Here is a 14,796-nt window from a genome sequence, read left to right as displayed (position 1 = left end):
CTGTAATGAGTACAGCAGATGTGCAGTTCCACCAGGTGTTTGCTAATTGCTCCAGCTAGTCTGAAGGGACTGACAGAGGGAGGGCTGCTCTATGAGGTGGAAGCTCTGGAGATTGGAAGCTGGGCCAGGCGTTTTGCACAGCTGAATGGTTGCTATGGGAGATGAGAGGATTTCTCTAACAAAGAATCAGGGTATATTTTTCATGAGGGAACAACATTATAACATGACGTAAAACTAAAAACTCATCAACAAGTATCAAACACACACAAAAAAACTAATATGGCGTGCATTTTTGTATTTGCCCCATTTCTTATTCCTTCTAGAAGAAAGTGCAGTGAAATAAATAACCTTCAGATGTCGCTTAAGCAGTAAACAGCCATATGTTTTATTCTGCATAAATTCATCGGTTCTGTGAAGTTCTCTCAGGAAAGAAAGAAAAGAAGAAAAAACGGAACATTTTATGCAAAATAATATAGAGGAAATATCTGCACACACACACACAATTCCACTAAACGAAATATGGTGGTGTATCCTTTTCCCCCCACTTCACAATTACGCCCTCCTTTGTATTTGAATATTACACAAAATCTCGACAAAATGCAACACGTTGTGAAAATTTAGCACGAAAAGGCGTTATAAACACTTTCTGAATACAATTTCACCTATTTCTTTTTTCTTTCTTTTTTTTTTTTTTTTTGCTACTTGTTCTGGCCTCCTTGTTCAATAAAAAAATCTGATAAATCCCATCTACTTTTTTCTTTAAAAAGTAGTTGAAACTTTTCAGATCGGCTGAGCGTCTACACCTCCGTCCTTCGCCACGTCAGAGCCACGGAGAACCTTAATGAACAGGTGACGCGCTCTGCAGCGACGCAGCCGCTGTTCCGACTCTGTTCGCAGCCTGCGCGCGCTCTGGCTGGACTACCGCACCGCGCGAGCAGGTAGGGAGACGTAGCCCGATCTTAAAGCGGACAGCCTTCACTGACACATACACACACACACACACACACACACAAAAAATCCTGATTATAGCACGGAAAGAAGACGATGAGGTGGATGGAAGACCCACGGAGGTGGAATAGATCGGATCCGCCGCGATGAGCGCCTCCTTCCCGAAATCTGATTCCACAACCTCGTTACTGAAATCATCGAGGAGATCGACACACCTCCCAGATCAGACATCAGAGATCCGGAGAGGTCAACATCAGCACCAGCACCAGCACCGTCAGCGTCCCGCCGCGCTCCAGGGCAGCAGCGGCAAAACTGACGAGTCCTTCTGGTCGGCCGAGAGCGACGTCAGCGCTCGGAGACCCCTGTGTCATCCCTCCCTCGTCGGCAGCCAGGACGGGGGTACCGCCGCTGCCACTCGGGGCAAGTGCAAGCCCCACGCCCCGCACAGCCAAGTTCCCGTTGAGCCGGGGCCAAACTGCGAGTCGGACCGCGGGTTAACCGAGCGGAGCCGGACTAACCCCAAGCCCTCCCACCGCCACCATCACCACCACCACCACCACCGCAGGAAGCAGCACCGGGAAGATCATCCGGATGACGCGGAGCATCCCCAGCCCTGTCACCCGCTCGCCCACAGGGTGCCCTCGCTTTCGGACAGCACAGACGACAGGGCCCCGCTGTGTGAACCGAGGGACAGGAAGAGGGGCAGCTTGGCCAGCGGCGGCGGCGGTCAGGTCAGCAGTCCGTCCCCGTCTTCCTGCTCCCCTGTCCCGCCGTCCAGCAGGTCCTCCCGCCGCTCCCGGAGGTCCAGCACCGCTTCCTCTGCATCTGACATCAATTTAAGGAGCGTCCTCAATTCACTATTCGGGCAGGTACGGTATTATTATTATTATTATTATTATTATTATTATTATTATTATTATTATTATTATTATTATTATTATTATTATTATTATTATTATTATTATTATTATTATTATTATTAGTTTGGTTTTGATCGTTTGGCTTCTATTCATTTGACATTCATGTTGTGTGTGAATATGCGTTTTTGGAAAATTCCCTGACAAGTTGTGACAGAGACGATGCCCCCAAAATCCACATTTAGCTTCAGTGAAGGGACTGTTTGGGGTTTGCAGCCTCTGTCCTCATATCCTCTATAAACTACCACCCCTATTTCTTCTGAGACATTCTGTTTGGGTTCATATTCTCTGGCCTCCTCCATCACCTCCTATGTATTCTGTGTCAGTACTGGGCAGACTGGGCGGAAGACAGACAGACAGAGACAGAGACAGAGAGAGACAGAGAGAGACAGAGAGAGATAGAGAGAGAGAGAGAGAGAGAGAGAGAGCTCCTTTTTAACGCATCCATTTCTTATGTAATTTGGAAAATACAGTTCTACCTCCTACAGATTTCCTCAATCAAGCAGCTCTTTCTGTCCTGCTTCTGATTGAAGTACGACAAAAATACGTTCCAGGACCACAGAGGTGGAGAATCTCTGATGTGCTAATGTCTCTGTGGTGAAAATTGCTTGTGTGGACTCGTGCTCCTACACACCATTCAGTCAGGAACGCTTGCTGCGGTGATTGTTTTGTGTTTGAAGGTAATCACTGATGTTCCTGCTGGCAATGGAGCGTCTATTTTCAGCTCTGAGATGTATTTATACGAAGAAGTGCGGCTTCATATGCCCGCTCTCTTATCTGTGTTGTCATTCTGCATAAATTGGGGCTGCTTTGTAAGCAACCGTCTTTCCAGTTTCAACAAAAAAAAAAAAAAAAAGGATCAGAGGGCGTCAGTTTAAGCTTTAAACCATTGATAATATGTTGTTTACTGGGTGCATTCTGCAGAAGTCAGGGTTTATTTGCCTCCATGTTTGGTAATTAGATATTATCTAAAGGGATTTCTGTACAGTGCTTTGCAAAAGAGTACTTTTTCACATTTTTCTTTATGCTACAACCACAAACCTCAATGTATTTTCTTGGCATTTGAGAACAACACCAAGCAATGCATATTACTGAAATCCTAGAAAACAAAAATAAATCCTATAAATACAAACCTGAAAAAGTCTGGTACGTTAATATTCAGCTGCCCTGAGTCAGCAGCTACGACTCAAATTTTCTTTAGGGTTTGTTTTCTACCAGTTTTGCATATTTAGAGGCTCCGATTGTTCTTTGCGAAATAGATTCTCGTTCACTTTCATTTGCATTTGTCCAGACTTCAATTGGGCCAATCAAACCACATAACAGCTCCATCTGTCTTTCAATCAGCTCCGACCAGATTCCCTGTCCCTGTTAAAGATTCCCACAGCATGATGCAGCCACCACCAGTGGGACGTTTTTTGCTAGGCCACACCGCATCCTCCATGTTGGAGTAAAATATCGTTTTTGGCCAGGCCACATTCTACCACATATTGGCTTATGATGCTTGTGGCTCGATCTACTTCTTACCGCTTTTCCTTAGAGAACAGTTTTGTGGAGCTCATGACTGAACTCCACAAAAAAGACTGAGCTGTTTTTTCAACAGATGTGGATCTTTGCAAACTGTGTTTTTTTTTTTGTTTGTTTCTTTGTGGGGGGTAGGGGGGTTTGCTTTCTTGACATTTGAGGAATATCAACAAAGTTTTGCGCATGTTTGTAATGGAGTTATTTGGAGTTATCTCACCTAACCCTACTTCAAATTTGCTCAAAACTGCCTCCCTGTGCAGTCTGCTGTGTCATTTTATCTTCATTATGCTGCTTTTTCACTAATGTTCACCAACAAACCCTTAGAGGGCTTTGCACACCAGCTGCCTTTTTAATAAGAATACATTACACTCAGGCAGACCCAGTTTTTTGACAGGCTAACTACTGAAGGTAGCACTAGATTTTAACTGGGCTATCAGAGTAAAAGGGGGCTAAATGCAGATGGATGCCACACTTTTAACATGTTTTTACAGAGATTTTGAAAATCTTCTTGCATCATTTCCTTTCAACTTCACAATTAAAAACTACTTAGAGCCACATTAAATCCGAGTAACCCGAGGCCTTGTACATTTGCCGAAATGAAAAGCTCTCAGTCATAAAGACAAACTTGTTGCTCATCCCTCAAGGGAAGCCATCTGATGCTCATAGTATGAAAATCCATTTGCGCAGCTTCCCCCATGAGTCAGCCTGAGAGCATTCTGTGGAAAACACCGGTGTGACCCCGAAGGCGGTCTCAGCTGAGGAGCCTACAGTTGGTCGGTGAGGAGTCTGTAGCGACGCATGGCTTCACACGCCGCAGTTCGAACAAGACGAGTCTGTTTGACAGGCCTGCGCAGAAATGCGTAAACAGATGCTAGTCGGGCTAGCGGAGGGACCGTGTCATTGTCTGCAGCACGCGTTAAAAAACAGAACGTCACGCTCACGCCGTAAATACACACAGGATCCGGGGGGGCCGGTGTAGACGCAAATGTCACGCCAATAAACAACGGCAGCTGTATTCGTCCCACGTTGTTTGATTGTCCTGCTGGGCTGGAGGTCAGCGTGACTTTGTCACCTGCATCGTAACAGCTGGGGTGGAGGGGATGGTTGAGGCAGGGAGAAACAAAAGGCTTGTGCAGAAATTCTAGACGGTTTACGTAATTTAGAGTTTGGAAATGATTAATTGTATTCCCCACCCTGAGTGCAGGTGAGGAGGACGACAGGAAGCTGGAAATAGGTCGCAACACAATGTTCTCTTGAACTTGCCTTGTCTGGATTTTCAGTTAAACTGTAAACACTTTGCACTTTGCAGCGATCATCGGGCGTCAGGTGCACATCTGTTAATCTTATGCAGCAATTTTCTTCTTCTTCTTCTTCCTCTGTTGTTTATTCCGGTGCTTTCAGAGCCCATAAGCCTGCGCCGAGGTGTCGGCACAGTTTACAGAATAATCAACAGTTTGGATGTTGTGACAGCTGAATGAAATGTCTTTCTGAGGTCCCTTTTCCTTTAATAGGCATTAATATCTCTCCTTCCACAGCCTTCCCTCATATAATCCCCCCCACCCTCCTCCACTTCACTTTCCCTCTCCCCCTGATGCTGTCGCTGTCACTGCTCCGGACAGTAAAGAACGGCGTAGTTTGGTGTTTTCATGGGTCTTGCTGAAAGTAGAGTTTGCATTCCTCTCAAAATCCGACCTGCGAACCTGAAGCAGAGAAAGTCCTCATGGTCGTACTTAATGCCTCTTTTCTCGGTTGGAATGGGAAACTGCTTAGTCTGGCCTCTCAGAGCGGTAAGGCTTGTGGTTGTCCTCTCTGTCATCCGTGTTTCTTGGACTGTTTGATGGATTTTGTGGCACAATAGAAACAGGCAGCAAGTAAACTGCTCAGATTACTATAATTAAACCTCTGCTGAATAATTTGATATAGGTTTGGATTCAATATTTCCTAATGAAGCTCTTGGAAAAGGCAATGTGTGCTGGTGCCCTAGATGCATAGTGTCCTAATGCAATATATTTTGTGACGCTGTTTGGTTCGCCTTTTCTCTCCCTCTGAGTATGTTTACTGTTCCTGCGACAGTGTATAGGTGTAAGGTGCCAGTCTGTGTAAGTGTCAAGTAAACTGTTATGAATAATGAATGGAAAGTTGGCAACATGTTTGTTTTATAGATGTATTTAGGTTAGTTTTCTGCTATGTCTTCATATATCTGACAGTGTTTCTCTTGTATTGACACGCAGCAAAGCTCAGCTGTTACTCTAATGTCTGAAACACAAGTAAATAGGCTGCACTGCATTTTCGTACTGCGGAGTAACAACAGCCCAGAGTTATTTCCTTACATTGCCTTGCGAAAGTGTTTGCACCCCACTCAACGTTTTTACCCTTTGCCACGTTGCAAAGAGCAAACGTCGGCGTGTTTCACTGGGAAAATAACTAGCAGTAATTTGTCGGGAGATTTGAAACGGATGGAAGAGTTTTTTTTTTTTAATCTGTAAAGTGTGGCATGCATTTTGTCATCAGCCCCTTAATCAAACAAAAAGTCTCTTTGCCAGGTTCTAATACTCCGTCATACAACTCACTGGAGGGATGACAGAAGTTAAAGCCACTTTTTGAAAATATTTTCTGTCATTTGTAATTTCTTTCTTAGAAGAGAAAGAAGAAGGAAAAATTGATTAAAATTAAAAATGTAATCTGGTATGAAAAGATAGGAGAGACGCTTAAAGTTGCTAAATCTTCCTTGGAAAGTTTCTCTTGAGCTGTGGATCTCTACGGCTCTCCGGCGTTACCACTAACTGCTTCTCTTACTTACCCCATCCTCGCCTGGCCTGTCAGCTAAGACGGACAGCCATGCTCTGGTATACAGTCGTGCCATCCGACCGTTTCCAGGTGTCGGATGGAAGGGCTCTGTGAGATCTCCAAAGCTTGAGATATCGTTTTATATCCTTACTCTGCTTTAGAATTTTCCACAACTTCATTTCTGTTCCCTCTGCTGTGTTCCTTGGTCTTCATGGTGCCGTTTGTTCACTGACGCCTTCACAAAGCAGCTGGATTTTTACTCAGATGAAGTTTATTTGCTGTGTAAGCAACCTCTTAAAAAATGTTGATTGTGCTTGATTTTATTTGGGGCGTCAAAGTAAAGAGGGCTTTATTGCATATGCATGCCACACTTTCTGAAATTATGTATGAATGCAGCCACAAAATGAAAATGGAGTCATCTGGATAGTTAAAGAATGCCAAAGTCAAAATGCATCACATACTTTTTAAGTTTTTTTAATTACTATTATTATTGTTTAAAGTCAGTTCTTTGTTACTCTAACATAAAATATTAAAAGTGCAGCAGTATTATGTAAAATTGACTTTTTTGAGCTCTACATCATTCTACAATGTCATTTCCTCATCAAAAACTCTTGGAGTGTTGCTTTGATTCTCTTATGCATGTTTGAGAAATCCTTTAATCTCCCTTGGCAACCACTCAGCTGTGCAAAACGCCTGTTTGGATCTAGCGCCGCCTTTCGGGTACAGCTCCTCCTCGGAGCTGCAGTTTCTGATCTTCCAAGTTCCCCCACTCAGCTCCTTCAGACTAGCCAGGACCAATTAGCAAACACCCGGTGGAACTGCACATCAGCTGAGCTCATTATAGGAGCTGCTTCTCAGAGCAACACTGGTAAAAACATTGTTAAAAGGTTAATAGAAGCAATGATGTAGTGACTTCCTGAAGACAGAGTTTCAGAAAGGGTTGGCGTTTTTAAAGAGACAGAGGCCCAATTTCAAGGTGCTAAATCAGAAAGTAACATTTTTAAAGTCACATTTAATAAATACAGCATTTTTAAAACAACTAAAGGTAAAATAGTTCCTTGACTATGCTATAAAATTACACTATGTACCTCAATAATGCATAATAGTGCCTCTTTAATAAAATACATTGTGGCTCTAATGTGGAAAAATCTTCAAGGAGTGTGAACCGTAGACATCTTTACACCTCTTCCCTACACCTTGCTTAATTCTACTCTCCCTTGTCTCTGCGCACTTGTGGAAAGATGCTCCAGGACGCTGAGAGGCGACTCAGGCTTGCGCTGTCTTGTGAGGAATCAGGGTATCTCGGGCCGTATCAGGACTCCATTGTTTCCGTGACACAAAACTGCGTTCTCGTGAGCAACATACTGGGACAAACCTGTGTCTTCCTGGGTAAAGGCATGGCAAAGTGCAGGCAGGCTGTACGTAAGTCTCTCAAAACACGCTTGCATCTGCTGTCGTCATATTGGTGAAAACCTGCATTTCTCTAAAAAGAAAGAAGTTACAGTAGCACACAAACATATTGTGAGCGAGTTATGGATGAAAAAGTTAATTCAGCTTTTCCCAACAACAAGACTTGTTGCTACTACACGACATAGCTTTGGTCAAGCGATAGCTGTTGACTTGACTGCTGGCCTTAAACACAATACTACACAAGGTAGACTTTCTGACTGAAAGGGCTCTGGTTCTGCAGGTGAAAAGCAAGCTCACAGCATCACCCCTCCAACACCGTGCTTTACTTTGTCACGTGTTTTTTTTTTTTTTTGCTCACTCTCCGATGGTTTTTCTGTAATCTTTAATGAACCCCTGATGAAGAAGTACAAAAACCCTTACATAAATAAATTTATCTTTAACAACTGTAGCATAATGAAAGTCTCTTTTCGAAGAGTATGCGGCTGAGCCTATAGGACAGGGGTCCCCAAAGTTGGTCCTGGAGGGCCGGCATCCTGCATGTTTTAGTTCTTCCCCTGGTGGTAGTAACAACCTTCTCAGCATGTCAATGTTCTTCTTAGGCCTTCTAATGAGCCATCATTTGATCCAAGTGCGTTAAAGCAAAGAGAGAACTAAAACATGCAGGAGGCCGGCCCTCGAGGACCCACTTTGGGGACCCCCTGCTATAGGACATGTCACCCTGACCCTGATGAGCTGGTATTGATGGGTTGACACAGAAAGTACTGATGGTGTTGGGTTGCCACCTTGTTTTCGGGCCCATGTGCCTGTGTTTTCTGTGTCAGAGTTTCTGGTCAGTATGTACTTGCGGCCTGACGTCATCACTTTGTGTTGTGTTTAGATGTCTTTCCACTCTCGCTGTTAACCCCTCAGCGCTCTGGGAAATGTCTGCTGCGCGCTCTTGTCCTTTAAAGGTTGCTTTTATTGTATACAGACACTTAAAAAACCCCACTGAAACAGTTTTGTTATTCCCGTGAGACTCTGTTCCACTCAGCTCTTAATATTTTCTTACCGTTTAGCTGGAGCGTCTGTAGGAACGTTGGGGAATGTTGTGGAGAAGATTCGGGATTCAGATTTTGGCATCACTTCCGTCACATTATTGTCAGAAGCAAGTTTGCATGGAATGTGTTGACAAAGGACGTTTATCTTACTGCTAAAATTCTGTTTGTTGTTTTTCATGTATGTGTGATCATTTGATTTTTACCATCCAATAATAAAATGTTTTGTCTCAACAGGACAGAGAGCTGCGGCCAGAAGAAATGGACGGTAAGATTTTGTTTCTCCAAAGTACAGCCATTCATGTTTGAGCCATGCTGTTAGTATATCACTGTACCGTCTGCTGTTTTCGTCACAACAGAGCTGCGAGATGCTTTCAAGGAGTTTGACAAAGACAAGGACGGCTTTATTAGCTGTAAAGACCTGGGGAACTGCATGAGGACCATGGGATACATGCCGACAGAAATGGAGCTGATAGAACTGAGTCAACAGATAAACATGAACTGTAAGCCCATAACTGTCTCACACTCGTGTATGTAGCGTATGTACAAAAGATCCCATCGGAGGTTAATGTGCAGTCATCATGAGCATAAACACCATCGTAATTTAGGGCAACCACCAACTTCAACAACGTCTGGAACTGGATGCATGTAAATTTTCCTCGACAAGCAAACTTATAGGGTTGCTTGTCTTATAGGGCAATTATCAAGCAAAATCTGAGCAAATGTCCCATGGAAAGTTTCACTTTGATTACAGCCACTTGCATATTGGACTAGCTCTATTAGCAAAATTTCTAAAATGAACTAAGATTGGTAGCTTAAAAGTCACAAATCCACTGTACCCTGGGTATTGGGGGGTGGGGGGTGGTGCACCAGCCTTTTTTTATTATGGTCCATGCTTTCCCAGTACGGATAAGGTCCAAACCATTACCAAGGCTAAAAGTTATAGCCTGCTTTTTCACTCCAAAACTATTTCTGTGTGTACATTATCCTGTAGGAACACCTAGTTGTGTCCAACTATAAATCATCTGGCCCAGATTGTTAGCTTAAAGGAAATGGGCTAGGATGGATGTTCGATAACAACTAATTGTACCAAAGCCCAATCCTATCAGTATGGCTGCCAAGAAGAAAGATTCTCGTATCTAAAGACTTACAGCCTCAAGCTCAAGAGAAATATGTTGCTCCCCACGTTGTACGTATAAATAACCTTCCAGAAGGAAAGTTTTATGGTCAGAGGAGATAAACATTGATCCATTTAGCAACAATGACAAGAAATATGTTTAGCAGAGTCAAAGTGGGACTTTCAAACCAGCAACTGAGGATAACGGTCAAAATGCCCCCCAGCAAATCCACCCCCAAATGACAGAAAAAAAAACTAAACAGAATGAAGGTTTTAAAATGGCCTAGTCAAAGTCTGGATTTGATGCAATTGTGATAAATTGGGTTGGCTGTAAACAAGGCATACATGGTCAAATACCCTCCAATGTGCTGCATTACAAACCGTAGCCATGAGTGGCACAAGAAGTTTTTCAGAAGTTTTTCATAAATTGTAATTTAATAAAGGAAATGTTTAGTATGTGTTTATTTTGGTTATTTTTGCCGAAAATTATACAATAATTTTACACTGTGGGAATGATACAAAACCCACCAAAAATTAAACTTGTGCACCTAGTTCTTCTTTTATGATACATAAAAGTATTCCACAATGGAAATAGAAAACATTTTTTTGAAATACGTCATTAAAAGCCCAAAATGAACTCAGCAATCGTGTTTATGACCGTAAATGTGTGCCCTGAACTGTGTGTAATTGTATCTGGGGTTGTTTTTGCCCATCTTACATCAGTGGGAGGTCACGTGGATTTTGACGATTTTGTGGAACTAATGGGCCCAAAACTTCTCGCCGAAACTGCAGACATGATTGGGATAAAGGAGTTAAAAGACGCATTCAGGGAGGTAAGGTGGTCTGACATTTCACTAGTTAATGCTCTTTCATAGCTTTTAACATTCATTTAAGTCGTGCTGTTTTTGATTCTTGTTAATGTTACTTCTCTGCTTGTTACTCTCAGTTTGACACAAATGGGGATGGTGCCATAAGCACCACTGAGCTAAGAGATGCAATGAGGAAGTTATTGGGCCAACAAGTAAGTGATCACAAAGAAAGCCGAGCTGGTGAACTGATTCTTTTAGCCCCTGTGTGTGGGGCTCAAGTTATTCTTTCTGACCTCTTTTCCTCTATTTCAGGTAGGTCTTAAAGAGGTAGAAGATATCCTAAGGGATGTGGACTTAAACGGTGACGGACTTGTTGACTTTGAAGGTAAAAGGAGTTTCATCAACATTTTCCAGTGCCTTCAAAAGTATCCATGCAGCTGGAACTTTTTCACATTTCATCATGGTACAAGTCTAAACTTCCAAACTTGTACTGTGATTTTGTAACTGCAGGTGCAAGGCTTTTGGGGTTAATCTGTCTCAGACAGAAATCTACAGAAGCAGATTGTTCTGTGCAAAGCACCTAAGCTCAGTCAGACTGGGGTTAAAGCACTTGTGAGCATCAATTTCCGATTCTTGCTGTAGATTCACAATTGGATTGAGTTAGGGGGCAGCTAGTGCCTCAAGCTGTTTGAGGCCTCTAATGGCCCTATTCCACTAGCACCTTCTTAGTGCAGCTCGACTTGGCTCTATGAGGTTGTAAGAGTTTTCCACTAGTTACAGTAAAGTGGTACCAGCCCAATATTTTAGGACTTACTTCACTGGGGTTCCAAGTGTGAAGACTTGCATTGAAAATGTGACACCACGTCACACCAGGGAGTGACAGCCACTCCCTGGCTAACTGATTGGCCAGGGAGTGGAGTCAGTGGTTCCATCACAATAGTGACTCCCTTACAATAATCTGACTCGCCATTTGTAAAAAGTCACAGCAGTGTCTGAATCTGACAGAAAGCTACAGTCTGAGCCGAATGTTCAACATTGCTTCCCTCCATTGTTGTGACTGGAGCATGGGGGTAGATCTGGGGAGGCAGCTCAGATTCCCCAGGGAGATTGTTCTGCTCTGGCCAGACCTATCCAGTCTATGGCTTCTGTCAGAGCCACAGAGGACCGTCCTGTTGGTGGAGCTCACCGTCCTGTAGGCGGGCAGCATGGTGGCTGTCAATGAACAGAAGCATCCTAAGTATGGGGACCTGTGAGAAGATTGCAGGGAGGATAGAAATCCACCATGTAGTGTTGTTGGGTCTTCGTCTGCTCTGTGACTTGGAATGCACAGGAACAGGGTGTTTGAAAGCCATTGAAGATCTGGCAGAAGATGCAGAGAAGGGCACTGGCTTAGGAGGAAGGATAAGAGTTTTGGGGGAAATAACACTTAGGTTACCAACAAGAGGTGGCAGGGAAAGATCTGTGTCATCGCCCTGCACCCAGGAGATGTACTGGAGTTAAAGGAGCAGAACATTAGCGACTAGCGATCTCTAGCTGATGACCCGTTTATGCCCATAGGGGTATTCAGGAGAGCACACTTCTACAAAGGTACTGGTGGAGGTGCGTCAGGCAGCAATGCCTAGCAGGTAGATCACTAACCTGTAGTTTTTGTGTTGTGTTTGTGTCATGTCCAGATCTCATTACAGTACTTTTCAGACTATGGGGCAGCCCAACCTCACTGACTAAAGTTGTTTATTGTAATGGAAAACCAGTCGAACTCCATAGAGTAGAGCTGAGCCGAGTCGAGACACACTTCTAGGTGCTCATGGAAAATGCCCATAACAGGCTTTCTTCCAGGATTGCCTTGTATTTAGCTCTATACATCTTTCCATTAACTCTCTGTGGCTTTCCTGTTATGGCTGAAGAAAAACATCCTTACTGCATGATGTCATCACCCCCAGGTTTCACATTGCAGATGGTGTGTTCAGGGTGTTAGCGTTATGCGTTTTATGTATGGAGGCTGAAAAGATATATTTTGGTGTCATCTGACCAGGCCACAATGTCTCTGTTCTGTTTGTAAAACTTTACATTTTTACAAACTTTTTTATAAGTATGCAAACTTTTTAAAAGTTTGCATACTCTTTAAAAGTAGGCAAACTTTTGCAAGGACTTGTATTAAAGCTATAAAACGGGGTATGGCTTAATTGTTGCATTTTGTCATTATTTCCTCTCTCATTCTTTTCTCTTTCAGAGTTCGTTCGAATGATGTCTCGCTAAGTTCGAACATCGGTACTGAATGTGAAGCTTCTTCACCCTAAAACCACGTCCAACTAAAGGACACGCCAAGATCTACTGAGCCATCGAAATCTAAACGACACTGGAATTCAAACTCCTCGAATGTTACAGAGCGAGGGTTCCCCTCCCACTTTCAATCAATAAGTGTTCTTCCTGAAAACTTTTAAAGTTTAACCGAGGCAGAGTTTGCTGTAGCATAGCTAAAGATTGTCTAATTTATGTTTTTGCACTTTAATTGTCACTTAACAACAACTTCCTGTGTGGATAGATTGTCGATGTCCTGTCTCAGATTCTACATGGTGTAATTAAGTGTCTTGCATAATGTCACCTTCGATGTTTTTAGCAGCATCAGAATGAGGGACTGAATGTAGGAAAGACAGAACATTAGCACTGTTGAATGTTTATATATTCGCACATCGTCTGTTGTATTAGAAATGTACTTGAAGGTACCTTTGTGCAGCAATGGTGCTTCACCAAGAAATCAAAGTGGCAATACCCACACCTGTAATGTAACTTTGTGACCATGTGTAAATTTTCACTGTGCCAGACCTGTTCCAATGAAAAAGCATCACTGTCTGACATGCAGCAAAGAAAGAAATCTGATCTTAATGAGAGGCAAATCTCTGAAATGCCTCCATATTTGTTATCCACCTAGATCAGCAGAAAAACAAAGGAGAAGAAGAAGAAAAAACACAGTAAATGATGGACGGCTTTTCTCAAAAGCCTAAAAAGTGCTCACCGACACTGACCAGCGTTGATTTGCAGCAATACAGCACATGTTGAGACTGACGTCTTTTTGTGTTCATGTCTGAATTCACAAAAGCCTGTGAAGTGGAAACGGCTGCTTTTGAAAGTCTGTTTAGGTCAGCATGAGGTCACACAAATGTGAACTGTATGTACAGTGGATCCGATCATGTTGTACCTGTCATTGTCGTTATGACTCGATATGTGGTAACGTTCCAAACATCTGTGCTGTAGAACAATTTTTTATGCATGCCAAAGAGAGACATTTACTACATTTAGTATGCACAATTTTGTTTATAAAAATAGGAAACTAGATATTTGGACAAGTTAAACATAGAAAAATAAAAGGTGTTTACATTTGATCCCTTTTTACTATTGGTATGTGTGTTTTATTACATGGACTGTGTCAAAATATTACAATGTTGGTGAGTGATGTCGCTGCAGGTGGTGAGGACAAAGCTAAACTTAGCATCTATTCATGTGTGTCACTGATGAAGCTAGGAACCGGTCATGTGTGTATTACTTGCAGCAGCGCTGCATTTATGTCATTGCATAGGTCTCCAGATGAGACCATTTGGTTTTATAACTCTGCTGTATTCAAGGGAGAGATCTTATTCATTTTGAGTGAGGATAATTTATAGCTGCATGAGAAAAAAAGATTACTAGTATATCATGAAGAGCTATAGAAGGACAGACTGCAAATTTTTAAGCATGATGTTTTTAAGGACTATAAAAGTTTGACTCAAAGCCATTCAGGCTGGCTTTTAGTCAAGTTCTCATTAATATTCAGTAGTTGTTTACTTAGATTTTATTTCTATTTAATTATCTTTTACACAATTTGATTGTATTCTTCTTGATTATTTTAGATTCCACTACTATTGTTGTGATTTTTAAATCTCAATCTGCCTCTACTTTTTATGACATATGTTTCCAAATTTTCGTGTGCACATATGTCCTCCTCTGTTTCCTCTAAACACCAGGAAGTTTCTGGGACATTTTTTCCTCTTTTTTTGTTCTTCATTTTACCCACTTTGTCGAGTGTTTCTAACCTGTTCAAAACACTGCGTTACACTCATTTCTGTTAAACCTATAATAATTAGTAACAATAAATCAAGGACTCGTTTCTGGTTTAAAAATATTTTCTGTTGCCACAGTAACTACGCTCATTCATGTCTTTCTGATTAAATCTCATAAGTACAAGAAGCACGTTGCGTTGGACTCTCCTGATTGGACAA

The 14,796-nt window shown here is 42.5% G+C and overlaps 1 protein-coding gene across 2 annotated transcripts; it reads left to right on the top strand.

Annotated features, from left to right (window-relative positions):
• Positions 1 to 866: 866 nt before the first annotated feature.
• cabp1a (calcium binding protein 1a) lies at positions 867 to 14,739 on the top strand. 2 transcript variants are annotated; one of them, XM_044111730.1, is made up of 7 exons: positions 867 to 1,817; positions 8,855 to 8,885; positions 8,977 to 9,120; positions 10,458 to 10,567; positions 10,681 to 10,755; positions 10,856 to 10,928; positions 12,774 to 14,738. In XM_044111730.1, exons 1-7 carry the CDS (start codon positions 1,095 to 1,097, stop codon positions 12,797 to 12,799), a joined length of 1,182 nt encoding a protein of 393 aa, XP_043967665.1. In that variant the 5' UTR covers positions 867 to 1,094; the 3' UTR covers positions 12,800 to 14,738. The 2 variants fall into 2 exon arrangements, with proteins under 2 accessions (XP_043967665.1, XP_043967666.1); XM_044111731.1 differs by lacking the exon at positions 867 to 1,817 and adding an exon at positions 7,386 to 7,591 and having other exon boundaries at positions 12,774 to 14,739.
• Positions 14,740 to 14,796: the final 57 nt, after the last annotated feature.

Source organism: Gambusia affinis, linkage group LG03 (assembly GCF_019740435.1).
Source record: "Gambusia affinis linkage group LG03, SWU_Gaff_1.0, whole genome shotgun sequence".
In the NCBI taxonomy this organism is placed as follows: domain Eukaryota; kingdom Metazoa; phylum Chordata; class Actinopteri; order Cyprinodontiformes; family Poeciliidae; genus Gambusia; species Gambusia affinis.
The sequence above is the reverse complement of the archived record's forward strand: the minus strand, read 5'-3'. Positions and strand labels throughout refer to the sequence as shown.

What these genes read in the sequence shown, in the direction of transcription:
- cabp1a (XM_044111730.1), top strand. Translation starts at nt 1,095, where the DNA reads ATGAGCGCCTCCTTCCCGAAATCTGATTCCACAACCTCGTTACTGAAA. An exon ending in GCGGCCAGAAGAAATGGACG is followed by an intron (nt 8,886 to 8,976) that starts GTAAGATTTTGT and finishes TCGTCACAACAG; the next exon opens with AGCTGCGAGATGCTTTCAAG. An exon ending in TAAAAGACGCATTCAGGGAG is followed by an intron (nt 10,568 to 10,680) that starts GTAAGGTGGTCT and finishes TGTTACTCTCAG; the next exon opens with TTTGACACAAATGGGGATGG.